The sequence below is a fragment of the Ceratotherium simum genome, chromosome 13 (genome assembly GCF_057802395.1).
Source record: "Ceratotherium simum simum isolate JZ-2026a chromosome 13, ASM5780239v1, whole genome shotgun sequence".
NCBI lineage: Eukaryota > Metazoa > Chordata > Mammalia > Perissodactyla > Rhinocerotidae > Ceratotherium > Ceratotherium simum.
The window spans coordinates 45675834-45696831 of record NC_141912.1 but is presented as its reverse complement, the minus strand read 5'-3'; the positions used below and the strand labels follow the sequence as shown (position 1 = coordinate 45696831).

The 20998-nt window shown below is 41.8% G+C and overlaps 1 protein-coding gene across 3 annotated transcripts in view; it reads right to left on the bottom strand.

The window, feature by feature from the left end:
* RUNX2 (RUNX family transcription factor 2) overlaps positions 1 to 20651 on the bottom strand; it is a 230250-nt gene extending 209599 nt beyond the window's left edge. For all 3 annotated transcript variants that reach the window (XM_087438672.1, XM_087438673.1, XM_014782649.2), the window contains exons 1-3: positions 19803 to 20651; positions 10689 to 10845; positions 4519 to 4623 (exon numbers count right to left, since the gene is read on the bottom strand). In XM_087438672.1, coding sequence (XP_087294798.1) covers positions 4519 to 4623; positions 10689 to 10845; positions 19803 to 20180 — 640 coding nt within the window. In that variant the 5' untranslated portion in view covers positions 20181 to 20651. The remainder of the gene's footprint in view (positions 1 to 4518; positions 4624 to 10688; positions 10846 to 19802) is intronic.
* Positions 20652 to 20998: the final 347 nt, after the last annotated feature.

Below are 20998 nucleotides of genomic sequence, written 5' to 3'. Positions count from 1 at the left end.
GAGAGAAAGGCCTCACTGCGCCATCATTCCAGCCAAGCCCAAACCTCCAGTCATCCGGCCAAGGCACCAGACATATGAATGGAGCCATCATGGATGTTCCAGCACCAGCCACCATCTCACTGCAGCCACGTGAAAGACCCCAAGCAAGACCACAGAAAATCCACCCAGATGAACTCCAGTCAACACACAGAATCATGAGTAATAACAAACTGGTTGTAGTTTTAAACCATTATGTTTGGGGATGGTTTGTTATTTAGCAATAGACGACAGAAAAGGCAGCAAGAGAATTAAAAGGATTCTAGCTGTGTAAGGTGATTTCCTTTTTCCATCCTCCGGAAAGCCAAAAACATCTTTTCCATTCATCCTCCTCCCTAACTCAGAACCACTACTGTAGAATATGATGTTGCTAACCAAGTTTTCACCTTCCGGTAGAAGTTCTTCAAATCAGACTGCAGGTGGAACCAAGTGCATAAAGGGAACAAAGGATCCTAATAGAAACTGATGTTTAAAAGATATCCAGGTATCCAAATGCATTACTGTTGCTGCTGCTGCTACACTGACTTCTCCTGCTGGCGAGCACACAGCAGTTACTCTTCAGAGCTAACTTACCAACAGAAGGTCAAAACGCCTTGCCTAAACACAAGACTTACAAATTTGGGATCTTAAGTATGATGTCATGTCTTAAAATGATAAGCTGGCAAAGAAAATAAATGGCATTTTGTAAAGATGTGCACCATTTTCATGTTTATGCTACTTAAGATGAAGGTTCTAATAAGTCATCGGCTATGTTCCTTTAAAGGGAAGTTTTATAACTGAGATGAATCACAACTGCAGAAGATCAAAGTTAAAAAACATCAATGATGCCATGGGGTACTTTTTAATCTTGTAATGAGTGATGATCATGTGCTCTTATGAAGTTAGTCCAACTGCCAACGCCAGATGTGTATATTAAGAAAAGAAGTTGTTTGTGAAGTGACAGCACCGGTTCAGCTGCCAGAGACAGAAAACATAGAAGGACGAACTCTTTCTGATTTCTGAGTGAAAAGCAAGTCTTGGCAGATGTGTTGATCAGCAGAGCCTCAGAGGAGGACACGGGTGCCATCGCATCCTCTCTTGGACTTTGCTGCAAACAAATTGTGTTTATCATCAGTTCTGCACAGCTTTCCTCAGGCAGCATGAGTACCTGCTCAAGGCACACTTTATAACACTTATTAGTGTCATTTACTCATGAGTAGAAATTAGTAAAGCCATCAGCAAGAAAAAAAAGTAATACACTAGAGAACAGAATCTAGATAGTATCCATTTCCTGGAAGCCTACTATAAGCAAAACTCTACAGCAAACTTCTGACACTGGAGGAAATTGATGTAATGACAGCTAACACTTAATGAGCACTTACTACATGACAGTAACTGTGCCATGCATTTTACATACATTACATCATTTAACATCTTTGCAGCAACTGATGAGGAAGATACTATTATTATTATTCGCACTTTAGCAGATGAGGAAACCGAAGCAAAGAGAAGTCGGGTAACTTGCCCACCACCACACAACTAGTAAATGGTGGAGCTGGGATTTCAATCCAGACAGTCTGTCACTAAAGCCCACACCCTTAATCACCATGGTATACTGAATAAAGACTCAACTAGTTAACCCAGAACTTGTCCTTGTTCCACTAGCTCATTCACTAGAAGTAGCCTTTTCAATATATACTCTGATGTTCAGAAGAAGGAGTGAAATTCCATTAAGAGGAATCAGTAGTGCAAAATCGTCAACTCCTTCAAATCATTACAGTAATAATCAGATGTATACTATTTCTATGACAACCACCACTTAAAGAATTATAATTTGGTGAGAGAGGAGGCTAAAAGAAATACATTAATTGTCTTCTTTTTCGCCCCTCAAGAAAGCCTTTTTCTAAAGCCCTTCTCTGCTAACAGTCAATAAAGTAAGCCACTTTGAAATCCAGAGCAAGAGTTGGCAAACTACAGCTTGTGTGCCAAATCTGACCCACCACCTGTTTTTGTAAATAAAGTTTTATTGAAACACAACCACAACCATTCATTTATATACTGGCTAGGGCTGCTTTTGAGCTACAATAGCAGAGTTAAGTACTTGTGAAGGAGATCATATAGCCTATAGAGCTGAAATTATTTACTCTCTGGCACTTCATAGAAAAAGTTTGCCAAGCCATGTTCTAGAGGATTCTCCATTTAACATTATCTATACACCAATCATTCAAAATCCTATTATACTCACACAGTTGAAGAAAACTGAAAATCCTGGGCATTTTCCAATGTAGGGGTCTCAAAATTAAATAATAATATGAGAAGAGCACTATCCTACAAACATTCAATGCCCGGGATGGCCAAAAGCAGGGCAGAAGGAAATAATCCAGGACAGAGAGTGCAGGTTGTAGGATTAAGATGTTACTGATACCAGACCCATCTGTATATCCAGACACTGAATTTGGCAAGTCACTTCATGATGTCAGAGAAATGACATCACATTTTCACAGATATTTTTGCTTCACAAGAGATGTTACTCAGGCTGATCCAGGGCAGTGGTCTGCCACTCAAGATCTGTATCTGCTTCCCCCGTCGCATCCTCAGCACCCTCAGCAGCACCCAAAGCCTGAACTCAGGTCACATGTATACCATCTGCCCTCTCTACCCCTAGCCCTCATTGCTTTCAAAGTCCTTCTCGGCCTTTAGGGCACTGCGCCTATCAACAAATTAATTCTGCCAACAACCTCTTGGGAATCAGATAATGCTATCCTCTCTTGAAAGAGAAGTGACTTTCCCAAAGGTACCCTGCCTCCTCACCTTTTGTCAAATCTTTCAGAATGGGGCAGCACCCATACTTCCCTGTTTCCTCTCCCAACCATCAACTTTTGAGTGGATGGACACATACACACACCCAGACACACAGACATACACACACACAATAATGATTTTTCCAAGAACTGAGAAAAGCAGCTGAGATCAGCGGGAAACATCTTTAAAAGAGAAGTATTAGTAGTGTTAAATGTTAAAAGACTACTACCCTGCCTTTTCAGGAACTCAAGCGTTAATTAGATAAAATGTTACAAGGTGTCTTCCATCACAAGGCATCGTCTCCGATTTATAGCAGTCCAGAAAAGTCAGGCAAAGCCCCAAACCAGGCAAGACAGCCCTGCTCTGTTCTATTCACCTGCACCGCTAACCTCTGGCCCTTATGACCAGAGACTTGGGGCAACCCAAGACCTGTGTATGGCAACCGCCTAACACGATATTCTCAAACTGAACAGACAGGGACAGCACTGACCCAACGCTGTGAACCTAGAAGAACGCCAAACACATGAAAGGAGGAGAACAGAAAAACCTCCAAGACTGGCTTTTGAGACAGGAAACCTCCCTAGTTCAGGCAAGTAATCAGCCTTTGTGAAAAGAGACAGCCGCAAGAGGAACGGAAGGCACCGTATGTTCCCACTGCTCAAAGATGTGCTACTTGCGGAGAAGCAAAACTTTACCAGCCCTTTTCTCTCAGTTTTAGGGGAAGAAAAGACATGCCACTCTCACTGCCTAGGCAGGTGTATTGCCATATAACAAATATTTCTGCCAGCTGTACCTCTACCAGAAACCAAATTAAACTCTCTCAGCACAATGGTTAGGACTCCAGTGTATTCACTCATCAAAGGCAGAAGTTCTGTATGATGTTTCCATGGGCACAGAATTTTTAATGTTGTATATATCAAATAATGTTTAATCTCTAAATACACTTAAATACTGCTATGCCAAGTTTGTTCAAATCAGTGTTGAGGGAGAAAGCAAACCTGTTTCAATTTAGATTTAGGAGGAAAATGCATATTAGCCCAAATGGATTATGTGTACTACCTTAAAACTGATGCTGGTTAAACCTTCTGGATGTCCAGACAGACAAATAAACCAAGGTGGATTTAAACCTGGTTTGACTCTATCTGTTGAAAGAAACTATCTATAACAATTACTCGAACATGACCAAACAGCGGTGTTGTAACAATCAAGCAAGTTATCATTTGCAAATAAATTCTTTGTAATTAAGCAGTGTGCTCTTTATAAAGGGAACTGAGTGGGCGAGTTAAAAAGTTAAAACACATTCTTAGACCATGGGAAACATACGCAAATGCTTTTTGACTAAGCTCAAGATTTTTCAGTCAAGTCTTTTCTTCCTCAGCTCTCATGGGTCTATTCTGCCCTGTCTATTGTGTACAGTGGATGAGCAGAATTTCTTAGGAAACAATTACAGTGACTGAATAATTATGCACTCATTTCCCAAAGTTATGTAGGCCTTAGCAGTTTTGTGGCAAAGGTTAAAAGTGTAATTTGACTTTCTACTAACTCTGAAGTTGTACTGAACGTCTGTCATAAAAACAAGCAGATAGCAAACTTTGTAAAGAAGCTATTGACATGAAAGTAGTCTTAACTTATTTGGAATCAGTTCCTCAGAGGGTCTCCACCAACTCTGTTACCATTTCCGATAGGAAGGCAAGTACTTACTTCTGGGTTCCCGGGGTCCATCCACTGTAACTTTAATAGCTCTGTGATAGGTGGCTACTTGGGGAGGATTTGTGAAGACAGTTATGGTCAAGGTGAAACTCTTGCCTGCAGATGTAAAAGGGGAAAATCCACAGTGAATATAAAAAGATAGTATTGATGATAATATAGCAGCATCGATGTCCACATTGCATTTTAGCATCTCTGAGGAGGGGATGAGACAAAGCCAAGAGTCAGGACCCCTTATTCTAAATGAGAAACCCTCTGATGGCCACTTCAGGAAGTTACTAAACTCGTTGAGTGTTAAGATCGTCATCTTCATTGCAGTGCTACACAAGGCTCCAACTCCAAATACAAAGCAGCTCAGTAGCAACAGTTGTACTAAAAACAAAAACTTGGGTCCACTTGAGGAGGGTTCTCTTCCTTTCAGTTTTCTCCAACATCAGGAACACATCCAAGCGCAGACAATTTTAGAAGTCTTTATTTAGGATTAGGTCATGACCCCATGAAAGAACAATAGTAAATCACTGTTGATTATGTTATTTATTTCACCATGGCTTTAGCATTTCATTTCTTAACTGCACTACAATAAGAAGATGAAAGAGGAAGGTTCTTATGGGAATCATTTTAACAGGAGCCAGTGTCTCCTGTCCTGGCCTTAATGTGCCTGTGGTATGATGATTTCATCATTACTGGAACAAAGTTTTTCTCCTCCCTGCCCACCCGCCTTTCACTAACATACATCTTTGCTGTTAAATCTTGAAATAACTCCCTGACGGTGACTTATTTTTTCCTAAATGTACATGACATCTCCCAATATAAATATGGATTTTTGCTTTTAGGAGAGGGTGTGCTTCATCAAAATATTACATCTGATCTTTCAAATTAAGGAGCTAAAGGTAATGAATAAAGGGGGGAAAAGACAGGGAAAGTTTGGTAGCAGATTAGGACGTCTGCTTTCTCCAGGAGAAGATACCAGACTCTGTTACACAGGCTCACTGACAGTTGTAATCAGTTAGATTTGCAACGGTTAGTCATGTCAGATAGTCAGAACTGCAAACTGTTACAAGACAGGAAAAGGTGGGTGTGAAACAGTGACTCAATAAAACATTCAGCAATCCCAGGCCAGGGTATTCATTTGGCCTGCTCCTGTAACAGACCTTTAAAAAGCTCATTTTGTTTTGCTTTGTTTTTTGGTCAGAGACTGTTTTTCCCTTTACTGAAAGCTGAGGCTATTAAATCAAAAAACAAATCTTAAACAATGTGTAGCAATGCAAAGTTTAATGCAATCTTTTCAAAGCTTAATATGGAACAGGTTATATACAAGGCTTAATGTGGAACAGGTCTTTGGCTGTCAAGTCTAGTGAATGGGTTTTCTTTCAACTCAGACCATGTAAGTTCTTAAAATATGTTTAAGACACACATCATTTGTTATTCAGTATATATATTTTTAAGTCTTTCTGGCTATACTTTTCCATGGCCAAGAGAAAAAAAAGGAAAGAAAAGACAGGAAGGGGGTGGGGGGACAGGGAAAGATGAATATTGATTAGAAACCTATTAAAATGCCAGCCAATTTATACACATTATCTCATTTAATCCTATCCAGTTAGGTTTATCACACCCATCCTACAAATGAGGAAACTGAAGCCCAGAGAGGCTTAGTAACTTAACCACACAACTAATAAGTGGAAAAAAATCAGGATCTGAACTCAGTCAGGTCTTCCAGACCCTAAAATTAATGCTCTTCTTTTTAACTTTGTCAGAGAACATTTAAAAATATTAATAGGTAATTTATTTCAACATGTGTCCCAATCAGCTCTATAAGATCAAGAAACAGTAAATATAAATATACTAATACAGTATCTCGGCCAGGATGATGAAAGCATCTATTCTTAAAGTGTTATTGATATATCATATTTCATCCACTATATATTGAATGTTACATGGATTTAAGTAATTTAATTGTCTGGTTAGGGAATAGAGAATTTATTATAAACATTAAGACTAACCAGAAGAATAAGGCAACCAGGAGTCTAAACTAGTTACAGAAAACTGAAAGTCCACAGAAATGAAGATTAGAAAGTTGAATAGGAAGTCACTGGATCCAGATCAGGACCTCAAAACAATGGAAGGTCTGGAGGAGTGAACGAGATGAATCTCTGGATTAAAAGTTAATTTACATTAAACCATTAAAAAGATGCCATTCTGGGCTGGATCAATGGTCCATGAGCCAGGACTGCATTTCTAACATTGGCTCCAAGGGCAGTGCTTGGAAGGCAGTTATCATCCATGGCTTTAATCTTAATAAATCAAGGATGTATATATATCTCAGTTGTCCTTAATGACTCTAAATGACCTGCTAGAGATACTGTCCATGAATTTCTCTAAACTGGTTCCGACAATATTTCTATTTGAGACTTTTACAACTTACTTAGGATATTGAAAGTCATCGATGCTTCTCCCAAATTCAGAGAAACACTTTGTGTAGGAACAAAAGCCAAATATAAAATTCACCTTATAAGCATAAAGTATCTAAATAGTCAAAGTGGAACCAGTTTTCTATAAAGTCTTCTAAAAAAAGGTGGGTTTTTGGGCCAGACTGGTGGCGCAAGCAGTTAAGTGTGCGCACTCCAATGCGGCGGCCTGGGGCTCGCCGGTTCGGATCCCAGGCACGCACCGACGCACTGCTTGGCAAGCCATGCTGTGGGGGCGTCCCATATAAAGTGGAGGAAGATGGGCACGGATGTTAGCCCAGAGCCAGTCTTCCTCAGCAAAAAAAGAGGAGGATTGGCAGATGTTAGCACAGGGCTGATCTCCTCACAAAAAAAAAAAAAAAAAGGTGGATTTTGTGGGGAGGAAACAAGTATTTAAGTATGACTACAGTCTTCTAAAATCAAATCCTAAGGATCAAGATGTACTTTAACAACTAAAACAAAAATCAAGGAGGGTCCTTCCAGTTCTTATTGACCCTTCAGAAGGAACATGAACATAATGTTCAAGAAACTTCCAGAAACTACCACCCAAGTAACTGGTTCTTCACCTTATAAATAATAATATATTTGCTAAGTCAAATGCTTATGTGAAAATTCATGATTTCCTTAAATTAAAAAAAAATTTCCAAATCTCATTGTTTATCACTTTCCATAAGTGATAAAAATGCAAGTTTCTACTTAAAAATGCATGCTCTTACTTAGGGAGCTGGCACTCATTCGACAACTAATTGTATCATCCTTGGCTTCATTTAGGAACTAGTTCTGCAATATGTCCTCAAGTCATATATTTTCTGAGATAAATATAGAAGCTGTCATTGAAAGACAATTACAACCTAGCCTGAGGGGCTGTCAGGAATAGTCAGGAGGGATAAGAGTGTGAGCAGGAATTGTATCCTAAATTGATAAAGTACCATGCTCTGTATACTGTAGGTGCTTAAAAACGATTATAAATTAAAAGCAGCACACGACGTCAAAAGTGAGGAAGCACATGAACAAAACTTAAGGACCAAAGTCATTTTAAACACTTCTGTTTAAAATATAAAGGAGAAAAAAGGAAAAGACAATTAAAAAACATAAGCCACCCCTAACTTAATGCAAGTTTCATTGATGCTCTACTTTTATTCCAGAGCACTTCCAAAAGTTGTGGTCATCAGGTAACTCACAATGCCAAAGTAAGTAGTGATGTGACTCCTTTATAAATCTAAAACCGTTTTTCAATTTCTGAGAGTTTATATTCCTACCAGTGAAAAGAAAAGGTATAACATTTGAGGAAATTAGCGTTTTTTAGCTTTGAATGCTACTGAAAATAGAAAATTGAAATAGCTGGGGAAAAAACACAAGGGTATTAGCGGGTTAATCCGGACTCCATGATTTAAGAGAAATGTAGAAGTGTGAAAATCACAGAGGAAGCTGGAAAGAGTCTGTTAGAAAGCAGGTCAGGTACACAGGCAAGTTAAAGCGTTTCCTACCACTGAAAAACTGACCCTTTTTTTTTTTCAAAGAGTGATATCTCTTATCAGTGTTCTCTGTCCTTTCTCTTCATTTCAGTTTGATATTACTGTTTCGTTTCATATAATGAAAATGTAGTGATATAAAAATCTATTATTAGTGATAAATCAATTTTCCTTTCTCTCTCCACTCGCTCCCCCCACCCCCAATCTAAGTCTCGAAGACAAGTCTGGACCAATTTCTCCATCCTGCCTCTGGCAGCAGACTGTAGCATTTCAGATCCTCCACCAAGTCCCGGCTGCTTCAAAGGAAAAATCCTACTTTCTTCAGTTAAGATCATAAGAAATATAGGGGGAGGGGGTCAGCTCTGTTTGGACATAATTACACTTCATCAAAAGAAGCTTTCTTCATCTTCCATGCGTGAAAAGTCTGCAAGCAGTTAAGTCTGTCTTTTTTTTTTAAATATAAAAATTGCTATTTGGGAAACCAGCCAAAACTCAGAAAGCCAATATAGTAAAACAGTGCACACCCTTTGTTTCTCTTTGAAGTTTCTTAAATAAATATGTTGAGGGTTTACAAAGTACACTATCACTCTGCCATAGCTTCTACTCAAATTGATCAGAGAAAACTTATGCAGCATCTATATCATACAAAAGCAAGACAAATGAACATGCTGGCTTGAATCTGTAAAGTATAGTGCCCGATCTTTTAAACACTAAAATTACTTTAATTAAAAACAAAGTAATATTACATAAGAAGAAAGATGCCATTCGGAGCATACAGGTAAATCATCATGTTCAAATTTTTCTTGATTCTTACTAGAAAAAAGAGAAACTTTAATTGTACTGCAGACCTGCACCAGTAACTGAGAAAAAAACAAAAAAAAAGAATGAATACACACACATACACACTTCACACCTAATCAGTCAATAGCGAGATAGGATGTGTCTTTTTTTCTTTTAATGAAAGTAAACTAAACCTGATGCAGAGATAACCCCTTTAGTTTTGATTCTACTAGAGGCTCTGAGCCTCATTTTATTCAAACAACCTTTCAGTGACAGTATCTCATTAGCATGCAACATTTTTTTTTTTTTTTAAGTTAAAAAGTACAACTTCTTGGCCCTGTTCCTAGAAAGTAAACTAAAACTACTCATCGGAAACAGCCTTGCTTGAATTTCCCTTATCAAGTTTTTACAATGGTAATAATTTGACATCAGATCCAAACTAAAGAACAATTATTGGACATGGTTTAAAAATTGATGCTTCTCATTTCCTAATTCAAACCTGAGTTGCATTAATTCTGTAGATCTTTATAATTTATTTTACCTCAGTCCTAAAGTAGTCTATTTTCTCTCTTCTTATCAAAATACTTAAAATGGAAATATTAGAGTCAATAAATAAATAAATAAACATAATAATTCTAATGAACGACTATTAAAAGTCTCTCTATAGAATAAGTAAATAAAAGCCAAAATATTGGTTTCCTTAGAGACTTCTTTTTAAAACATTAACCCCATTTATGAAACAACTACAAAAACCCTAAAAGTGATTATTTTCTATTTTATTATCTTTTTAAGGATTCCTAAGATTTGAATATGGATTCAGATGGTGGAAACACTTAAATAATGTGGAAATATTTACAGTCCTCATCATTCATCTGTCCAGGCAACTCTGTATGGTCATTCTAACATAAGTAACACATTATTCACTTATTCAACTGAAAAGCCTTCTATAAAAACCTAGGATTTTTAAATAGATTCTTATTATAAGAGTAAATTAAATCATATAGAGGTAACATATGTGACAAGTGAAGAACATTATGCCCGCTGTCCTTGCTACAACTTAGAGCAAAATTGATATTATCAGGAAATTGATCCAATGTATTCCTTTTTCTTTCCCCATTGCCACTCAATTTACTCAGTTATTTGGCTCCTCATAATTCAGAACTTGAACCTCCACTGTTCTTCTCTCCACCATATATGCTCACACTAGTGAAATTAGGAACCAGCTCTTCTGAAAACATTGTTTGAATTTTCAATACCATAAAACAAATGAAAAAGGCCTGAGCACTCAGAAAAACACTCAACTTCATCTGGACATATTTAAATAAAACCTCCAGTAATTCTGTTCAGTAGAAGGTGCTGATTTGTATACAGACTAGCCTACATTTCATCAGAGGAGTCGAATGTGTTTATTTCATTATCAATACTGTATTAAAAATCAGAGACCTACCTCGTCCACTCCGGCCCACAAATCTCAGATCGTTGAACCTTGCTACTTGGTTTTTCATAACAGCAGAGGCATTTCGGAGCTCAGCAGAATAATTTTCATCGTTACCCGCCATGACAGTAACCACAGTCCCATCTGGTACCTCTCCGAGGGCTACCACCTACATAGAACAGGAAACACAGCAGCAACAATGGCACATCAGAAAGGCTTAAAAACTGAGAATATATTCTCACTGTAAATGGTGTGTCTTATTGGGACTTAGTGCTCTGGTCCAATAATGGCAGACAGGAATGAAGCATCCGAATATGGGTGAGGATGCCACTTCAAACAGACCAATGTTGCAGGGTCCACCCATTTCAAAGGCAGGCAAAAGTTTCCTTCATTTGTTGTTGGATTCTTCACAGAATACATGTACATTTTTATTAAATCCCCATGTTAGGTTGTCCGTAGGAATTATGCCACAGAAGGAAAGCTGATGCCCCATCTGCAGATTGCGTAGTACATATTAAGGCACCGCCTGTCTGCAGCCCAAAGCACCCTGAAGTGTGGTCTCATCCAGATCACAGGCTAGAAAAAGAAAGTCTGGGGGCAGGCCCAGTGGTGTAGTGGTTAAGTCCACTGAGGCCCAGGGTTTTCGGGTTCCAATCCCAGGCGCAGACCTGCACACCGCTTGTCGGGCCATGCTGTGGCAGCACCCCATACACAAAATAGAGGAAGATGGGCACAGCTGTTAGCTCATGGCTAATCTTCCTCAGCAAAAAAAAGAGGAAGACTGGTAACGGATGTTAGCTCAGAGCTGATCTTCCTCACCAAAAAAAAAAAAAGAAAGAAAGAAAGTCTGGTCAGCTCTATGGGAGAAGACATTTAGGTGAAATCTTAGAGTTCCTGACTATATGGAAGCCTAAATATGGTGTGGTACCCAGGACTACAGTTCACCTCCTTACTTTGGACTACATATTCAGCTTTTAATCACACTGCAAAGAATTACCGAATGCCCAGTCTGCAGTGGGACACAGTGGGATATACAAAGCCATCAAGAAGCTCAAAGTCTAGGTGCAGAATAAAGACATGTTACAGGCTGAAAATGATGATTGAAAAATGAGTGGTATAGACAGAAAATACAGTCTTAGCCAAACTTCTATTCTGTCTTGTCCCACCTGCCATTTTGGAATGACACGTTTGCCTCCTTAATCATCAACAGTTAACCTGCAGCAGATTAACTCAGTCAAGTAAGGATCCAGAATAATCCATCTTTGAGGCTAATAAACATTTTCACTACTCCAAAGCTAGGGATCACACTTGTAACCAGGGTGGGCTAACTTGCAAATGGGTGCCTCTGATTAACATGGAGCCTGGTAAGGAATGTTGGTGCAGAGCCTTCACTGTCATATGTAAAACACACTACTCTTAATCCATTACCAAGACCCTGCCCCTTGATAACATCTTTTCTCTCAACTAACTTCCAGGATCCTGTATTCAGATGATTTCCATCTCTTCCTCATTAAGCTTCCAGAAGCCTTTGTGGTGACTAAACAGTGGCTCTAGCTAGAGCAGCCCACTACTCTCTGACACCACCACCCACGTGCGCTTGCCTGTCTGGCAATCATCCCACTCACCCTGCCTCTACTCCTAGTGCTACTCCCTCCTTTGTCAAGATTTCCATAAGGCAAACCCAAGCATTTAATTCTATGCTCCCAGTACAATTTGTACATACTCTCATTAAAGCAGATTTCTTATAGTGTGATAAAACACACACTAGAACAACACTTTAGGGCTGAATTTCCCCCACCCATGAACCCTACCCCAACATTCCTCCACTATACCCTCTGCTCCAGCCAGGAAAACAACCAAACAAAAACTTGTCAGTATTTTTTTCATCCTTACTTTTCTCTTAGTCTGTTTCTCAAGTCTGTTCCTTCTTTAGCACTTTGTTATTCAGTTCAAAATCCTAAAGCTTTCCTTAAATTACAGAACCCACTTCCACAGCATCCCACAGTACTCAAATGATCCTCATTTCAATGTACATATATTTATGATCTAGCTACTCTTTTTGACACACTAGCCCAAAGCTGTGAGACTCACTCCTTAGAGTCCAGATTATACTAGACCGGAAACAACATGAGGGAAGGGCATTCATCTGTCTTGTTCACTACCATATGCTCAGCTTCCAAAACAGTGCCTGGCACACAGTAAGTGTTTGATAAATATTTTTGAAATAAATAAATGAAAGAGCTCCGTAAAGAGCACCACTTCCCAGGGCCAGTGGTCTGTGAGGCTACCAGCTAAAACTCTAAGAGAGAGAACCAGTTAAAAGGTTGAGTCAGCATCCCTCGCTAGCAGCTAGGAGCCCCTGCTCCGAACTAGTTTTCTGACAACTTCTTCCATCCCAGAGGAGAGGGAATCATGCCGACTATCCTTTACCAGGGGTGTATGGCTACTCTATTCAATCCGAGAAGTCTCCCAGGTCAAGGGTAAATCCCTTGAGAACATGACTTCCTCCCTGCATACTCCATCTAGTAGCTGAAGTGGCTACTGAATATAGGTAACGCTGCATTCCTGATGGAGGCAATGTGCTTTTCAATTTTTCGAATTCACACTGCCAAAAATGTGAACATTTGAAAATACTGAAATAATTGACTATGTTTGCCAGTATTCATCTGAATGTTTGACATTTTTTACACTCAGCATATTGTGTTTTAACACCTGCTGTGTGGCTTTCTATGTCAGAGTAAATATGGAACCAGTAAGCATATTAATGAAGGCAGAAAAGTTGTACTGTTTAGAAGAGAATGAATGCACCAAAAATCAAGAGCCTCCCCGCCCCCCCACCTTTTTCCCACCTCTGTTACATATCTGCCATGATCTCACACAAGTAACTTCATCTCCCGGAACCACAGTTTTCCAATATAAATTGGAAATAATTTTTTGAAAGTCTATAAAATGTAGAAGAGACTATATAAGTATAGAGTGTAATTACAATGATGTACTTTTTGTAAGACGAGGAGGCTAACTTCTATTCCAAGTCTGCTGTGTGCTAAACATAGGCTTTTACTTATAAGCATCCTTAAACGGTTCGGTTGAATACGCGATTCTTCACTTCATGTCCTGAGATGTTTTTTGGTGTCGTTGAGAGATAAAGGATGACTGACTGCTGATGGGTTTCACTCCAGGCTGGCTAAATTTCAGAAAAAAGTAAAGAAATCTGCCCCAATATAAAGATTTTCAAGAGCTCTGGGACATTATTATTTTACTGCATATTTTTAATATAATGGATTTCTTTTGAGTTAGAAGAAAAGGAAAATTGATTCAATATGGGAAAATATGAAAGAAAAGATCCCTAAAAGTGAAATACATAAATCCATTTTTCTTTGCTTAAGCAGCATAATAATGACCATATTAAATGCTGGTATGTTTTACGGATTACATTTAATAACAAAACAAATAGGTACTCACAAATTGTGCAAGTCTTCTATGAGGTTTTGAACTTGGCCTGAAAAAAACATGCTAACTAACACGATATAGTGACAACTTTTCCTGTTATGGCTGAATTCTATTTTAATGGCTAAATATATTGTTTTTTCTGCTACCAAATCAGATTCCTAATGTTTTTCTGAGGAAAAAAAGAGGGGAGGGAGTACTGTATTTGATTTTATATCAATCAGAAGTGTAATTATATGTTTGAGGGTTTTAAACAAAACTAGATCTCTGAAGCTAAAAAGTTTCCCTTGGAGATTCTCAACTGTGTTTATCTAAAAGAAAACCAAAAGAATCAAGAAATTTTTACACATTTCATCTGTACCAAACCCAAGCAATGGAAAACATTTTAAGGGGTAGAGAGCAGTCAAAAATTGCTCTTTAACTAGTTAGGAGTAAGCACGCAATAAAAGTTGTTTCCACACTACCCAATACAAAAGTTCTGTCCTGCAAAGAATAATTTGTGATGAAATCTTAACAATTAGTTTTCTAGGTGTTTTTAAAATACAAAATTTACAAATTCAAGAAACTTCATGGGAAAGAGGGAAGTCATTTTGTGTCCTAACATTTCAGAATAGAGAAACAAGTTCCTTTATTTAGCGCACCTCACTATAACCAGCATTTAAATCACATGATACGTAGCTTTTTCAAAATAAAGTAAAAAGCTATTTAACTCTAGAAACGCTATTGAAATTTTGTTTGAGACTCCTTATGATTAGATCTGTGAATTACTCTGAAAGAGGAGCAACGGAGAATTAACTCAGACCCTGAAAATTGTTTCTGTGGTCTTATTATATGAAAATTAAAATTGCCTATGACATATCCATGGACAGAAGTCTAGTCTTAACTAATCAATTACTGCTACGGACCAATATCATTTGGCACATTGTACTTGCCGCAAAATTGAAATATAATTATTTTTCAAGATAGAATCTGATCAAATCCTTCTTTGGAATAAAAAGAGAGGTAAGGAACTAATTGCAAGAGGAAAAGTTTTATTCCTATAGTAATTATTTAAAGATAACTTTAAATAAACTATCAAAAAGTTCCACAAATATTACAGCTGATTTTTAGAATTTAACCTAGAATTCAGGAAAATCCAACTGAATTGTAGAGAAAAAAGGCAATACAATATAAAATATCATTTCGTAATTTTTAAAATACATGTCAAAGACAAATTTGATGGGAATTATTTCAATTTAAGCCAGGAATTTAGGTGCCATGTATCAAGCTGGTTTAAATCATCTAACAATGGATATTCTGGAATTTTGAAAGAAAACAAACAGCAATGCCAAAGGGGAGAAAATAATAAAAGATATCTTCCCATGACTGTTTTCAAATATAAGTTTTTTTAATTTTTTATATATTTATTTTCCATTTAAAATCATTTAGATTACCTTACTAATAAGTTTTATATATTGAATCCTAAAATTTTTAACTTTAAATAATTTTTACTGCATTTAAAGACATAACACAAAAATGTGTCTGCCTTCAGACAACTTGAAATCTATTATGATTTACATAATTTGCATAACAATTCATAGTAGGCTTAATAAGGTTTGAACAGATTTAATAACCTGTTTTCCTTTGTGTAGGTATAATTACATTCAAAAAGACACAGAGATAAAATCTGATCATTAAATATGTAAGGAAAATACAACTCACTAGTGTCAAATATTTATTAGTTGCCTACTTGTTTTTGAAGAAAAAAATGGCCAATGATGTTGAAAAAATTATTTTCAAAAAGAAATTGCTCCATCATTTTGAAACCCTACTTATGACAAATACTGAAAGGTCTCATTAAACATATAGAATTAACTATGAGTGATAGATCACATATCTAAAAATGTGTTTTCTTTCTTTAACATTGCCAGAAAAACATATGATACTAGTAAATATGCAGTCCAGTGTTCTCTAACTTAAAACAGCACAATAGTCTTGCACTACTTTTAGTTTTAAAATATACATCTGGACTTAAACTTTCCGCATAGTGTTTCAGCAGGAAGCTATTTAAAGCAACTGAGTTATGAGCCCTGAACACCAGGCTTCACGGTGGAAATGCTGACAGAGCCCTAACTAGAAGGGTGCTACTGGATACAGGGTGGACATGTTCCTCCACCACTTCTACCTGACCATCAACTATTGAGCTTAATTTGCAAACAGCTTTTTTGTCACTAGAATTATCTAGGACAGAAAAGGCCTGGGATCCTCTAATAGTATCCCTTAACTATTTTAAGCTTTCAGTGAGATACACCTGAAAGAAATGTTAAAAATATTTATTTCCATTTCCTTGACACCTGGGAGGACTGAACATTTCAAAACTGTAGAACTTTGTTAAAAATATAATGCTAATAAACAACTTTACATATTTTAAAGTGTACTAGTTGTTTTTGCATTTTTCCATGTTGAGTATAAACGAATTAAGTACTTTTGTGTAACCCCAAAACAAGATCTTTTTTTGTATAACCCCAGATCTCTACTAATAGGTTACTTCCGTCTTAATACTATAGGTTATCAATATCATTTTGAAGCACTATTTTAAATTAACATATCAAAACACAGTCTATTGAATTCATTTCTGATTCTCTACAGTGCTGAGCTCAGTGTCACAGACATAAAATACGGGCCCAATAAATACCGTATTGATTTGAATACCAGACTTCTCAACAATTGAGTTCTCTGTGTGTGTTTTTAAATATATTTACCTATCCGCTATCTACCACATAACACTATAATTTACTTTGCACATAGCTCTAAATATGATAGCCAAATTGCTAGCATCACTTTTAAAACTGAGACTTCATATTATTTCTTCATTGCAGATGTATTTGATTATGTTGCAAGAGTGAAGAAAGTCTATTGCTCTCAGGCTTTTATCTCGAAAGTAAGGTAAAGAGAGGCTGTTTTTACTAACGTTCAGATGAAAATAAAAACTGTTGTCAAAATCTAGATGTTCCAAATATCTACACCTCTTTTTCAGCAGAGACAAAACTTCTATATTGAGTGGATCTCAGCTATCATCAGCTATCTGAATTTTGTTAAACACAGGCATGGAGGTGGAAAACATTGCGAGTCAAGTTTTAGGTTAACTCTTTTTCAATTAAAATATATAATTTTATATGTCCATGTGTTGTCTACGGTTTTGTTTACTGTTTGAAAGTAAAATTACTCTGTAATTAACAAGTATAACTAATAGCAAAGAAAGCAATTTATTTTCAAAATTAATTTTAAAATGGTGGTAGTGAGAAAATCTAAAGATAACCAAAATATCTGAGAAAAGCTCAAACTAAATTGCATTCTCTTTATGCCAAAAACATCTTTTCTATTCAAAATACTAATACTCAAAATTAACTCAGCAGCATAAACCTAAGAGAATAGTTTAAGACAGTTATACCTAAAATACGTTTAGCAGAACAAACGGAATGTAAAACATCGAACATCTAAAGGATATCTTTAAAAATGTAGGCACCTATCCTTATATTTTCACATATCTTGACTTGTGGCATTGTATAGACAAAATATCTACTTATTTGCATTATTTGCTGTTTTCACTCAGGTTTTTTGTTTATGTTTTGAGGTTTTTTTGGGGGGGGAAGGTTGGTGGAAACAAATTTCTCACATAAGGCTAAATAGAAAATTCTAGGCCCTTGGACGATGAACATTGTAAAAGATATCTCTTGTATGGAAATTCAAACTTCTACAATTCACATATATTCTGAGTTTTTCATATTTCAAGGAAGAAAACATAACCTACAAAATGGGTAGTTTACAAAAGGAGAAATGGGACGGTTAAAAAAAAACACACACACATTTCTTGAGCCAACTGCAAAATGAAACTTGCCCCAGAATGCAACATCCCCTTTCCATAACAATTCATTCTGATTTCTTTTCTGATATAAGACCCAGCGAGATACCCAGCTCTAATTGACCTGGACTCCTCTTTCCACGCCACCCACACACGGAATCTGAATTGGTGCGTGGGGGGCAGGGGGCCGATCAACAAATGGGAACTGCCGGTGGCCCGTGGGAGTTTCGCCCCAGGATCCCCAATGCAGGAACTGGCACGATTCCTCCCCATTTTCCCCCTCCCTCAAGGCCTTGCTCACCCTGCTCTCCAGAGACCCCAGAACCCAGGGGACCCAGGCCCACCTTCACGAGTTCAGAGGCTACACAAGGCCGGAAGCGCCTTTCGGAGCGCGCTCTCCTCCCTGTCTGGCTCATCGCCCCCTCCATCCCCGGCGTCCAGTCCCGCGAGTGAGGACAGCCCAGGAACCCGTTTCCCCATCAACCCGCCGCGCGCTCGGCCTCGGGGGCTCCGCGTCTCCCCCTGGCGAGGGCTGCCCGGGGAAATCCTGATCGCATTACGGAGCCCCCTCGGGCTCCTGCGAGAGGCTCGGGACCTGACACCCTCAACCTGCAGCGCCGCCGCCTGCGATCCCGCCGCCGACACCCGCCCTCCAACTAACGGGCCGGGCTGGCGGAGGAGGCCGCGGGGCGCGCCGAGGGCGCTCTTAAGCCCCAGGGGTCACTCCCTCCGCGCCCAGGCCACCGGCCCGAGCCTCCCACGACCTTTCAGAAGCAGGAGGGACCCGTGGGATTTCAGTCCTCTGAAAGTCATCGTAAGACAAATCCGCACATTTCACCTCTGTTCAAGGCGGGCGAACTGAAGGCATTTCACAGGTTTCCTCATCCCTCCCAGGCGGGGCGCAGCGGGGAGCTGGTCCGGGCTGAACCGGGCGGCCCGAGCCCCCGCCCCCTCCACTGGCCCGCGCCGCCCCGCACTCGAGGGTCAGGCGCCCAGGACCGGGGCGCGCGCCGACCCCAGCGGCCCCGCCTTCCTCCGGTAACGGGAACTGGCGCGGGGCTGCAAGCCGCGCAAACGCCCCCGTCCTGTCTCCCTCTCACACTCCCCGGGTCCCTAGGTTAGCCCGGGACCCTCTTGGACACGCGTAACGCGGCCCACGGGCCGCAGCCGGCACCCGGCGCCCAGCCGCGGGCGCGAACGCCTGGCGCCGGCGCCCCACGAACAGTGGCCCCCGAGCCCGGGAGGGGCCGGGCCGCTGAGGCTCAAGCGGGTCAGAGAAGGGGTCGCCGAGACGGGTGGCGGGGCGTTCCGCGAGGAAGGAGGAAGGTGGGAGCGCGCGGAATCCAGGCGAGGGGGGCGCGGGCAGCCCGCGGTGTGGGGTCGCCGGGATGCCCGGGGAGAGGGGATGCCCCGGAGTCCAGGGGAGAATGCCGGGGATCCTCGCCCCTGGGGAGTGGGGGGCGGGGTGGAGCAAGTCGGGGTGGCGGCGCAAGGAGTGGGCACCTGGGGGCTGCTGGGGGGAGGGGAGACGGCTCAGAGGAGTGGGTTAGAACGTGGGCCGGGAGGCTGGAGGGGTGATGAACGGATGAAGGGGACAAGGGCTGCGGTGGTGGCTGTGGGCACAGGTGGGAGAGGGAAGCATCTGCGGAGGGTCACTGCGCCCTGAGCCCGCCGGGGGATCTGGAGGAAGAGGGCCAGCCAGGGGTCCCTCGGGTCAGAGCCACCAAGGTAGGAGGCCTTGGAGGCCGTCCGGGCGCCGGCCCCCGCGGGCAGAGAGACGCCGGCGGGCAGGTCCCGCGGCGCCCAGCCGGGGGCGGGGGGCGGCCGCAGCTGCTTACCTTGAAGGCCACGGGCAGGGTCTTGTTGCAGCGCCAGTGCGAGGGCAGCACGGAGCACAGGAAGTTGGGGCTGTCGGTGCGGACGAGCTCGGCCGGGTGGTCAGCGATGATCTCCACCATGGTGCGGTTGTCGTGCGGCGGCCGCAACCGGGGCACCGCGGCCGCTGCTGCCGCCGCCGCCGCCGCCGCTGCCGCCGCCGCCGCCTCTTGCTGCTGCTGTTGCTGCTGCTGCTGCTGTTGCTGCTGCTGCTGTTGCTGCTGCTGCTGCTGCTGTTGCGCAGCCACCACCGGGCTCACGTCGCTCATCTTGCCGGGCTGCAGGCTGCTGGAGGGGGGGCTGAAGCGCCGGCTGGTGCTCGGATCTACGGGAATACGCATCACAACAGCCACAAGTTAGCGAAGTGGCCGGGGGAGGGGGAGGAGGGTGGAAATGAGGGGCGAGGAGGAGGAAATTGGGGGGGGTGGAGGCGAGACGGGGGAAAGGGGATGGAGGTGATGGGGCTGAGGAGGTGAGAAATCAAGTTCGATGAAGCCGACTGCCGGGTGGAGTCTGACGGGCCCCGCGGTGGCGGTGCGGAGCAGTTGGGTTGGCGGGTGGGGAGACCCGGGAGGCGCTGATCCTGCCGGAGCCTTTGGAACACCCGGGGTGGCAGCTGCGAACCGGCGCGGGGATGTGTTTCGCCCGGCGAGGCGGGGGCTTCAGTTTGCAGCTTGGAGTGGGGTCCCTTGGGGCACCACGTCCTGGGTGCGCTGGCGCCCCCTCCCAGTTGGAGTCCGGCGGTGGAGCGGAGTGAGTTCAGCAGTCCAGCTCCGGGGTCGGCATAGCCGCGCGCCACCCGCCACCGCAGCGCCGCGCCACGCCGAGCGCAGCTCCCCAGCTGCAGGCGTCCGCGCCGCCGCCCGCCCGCGCCGCTGCCGCCGCCTCCTCCGCGGCGGCCGCCGCTCCCCCCGCGCCGGCTGCACGCTCAGATTCCTCCCGCGGCGGCTGCCAGCCCGGCCCCCGGGCTCGGCTCCTTCCTTTCCCTTCTCTTCTTCTCGCTCTCTCACCGCCACCTCCTTGCATCCACTCCCTCCTGCTCTTTGCAAAGCTCCCCTGATCCTCGCGCTTCGAGGTGCCCAGAGGTAAGTCGCGGGCAGCGGATCTTGGGGCAACGGATCTCGAGCCTGCGAATCGCAGCCGCTGCCGCCGCCCGCCG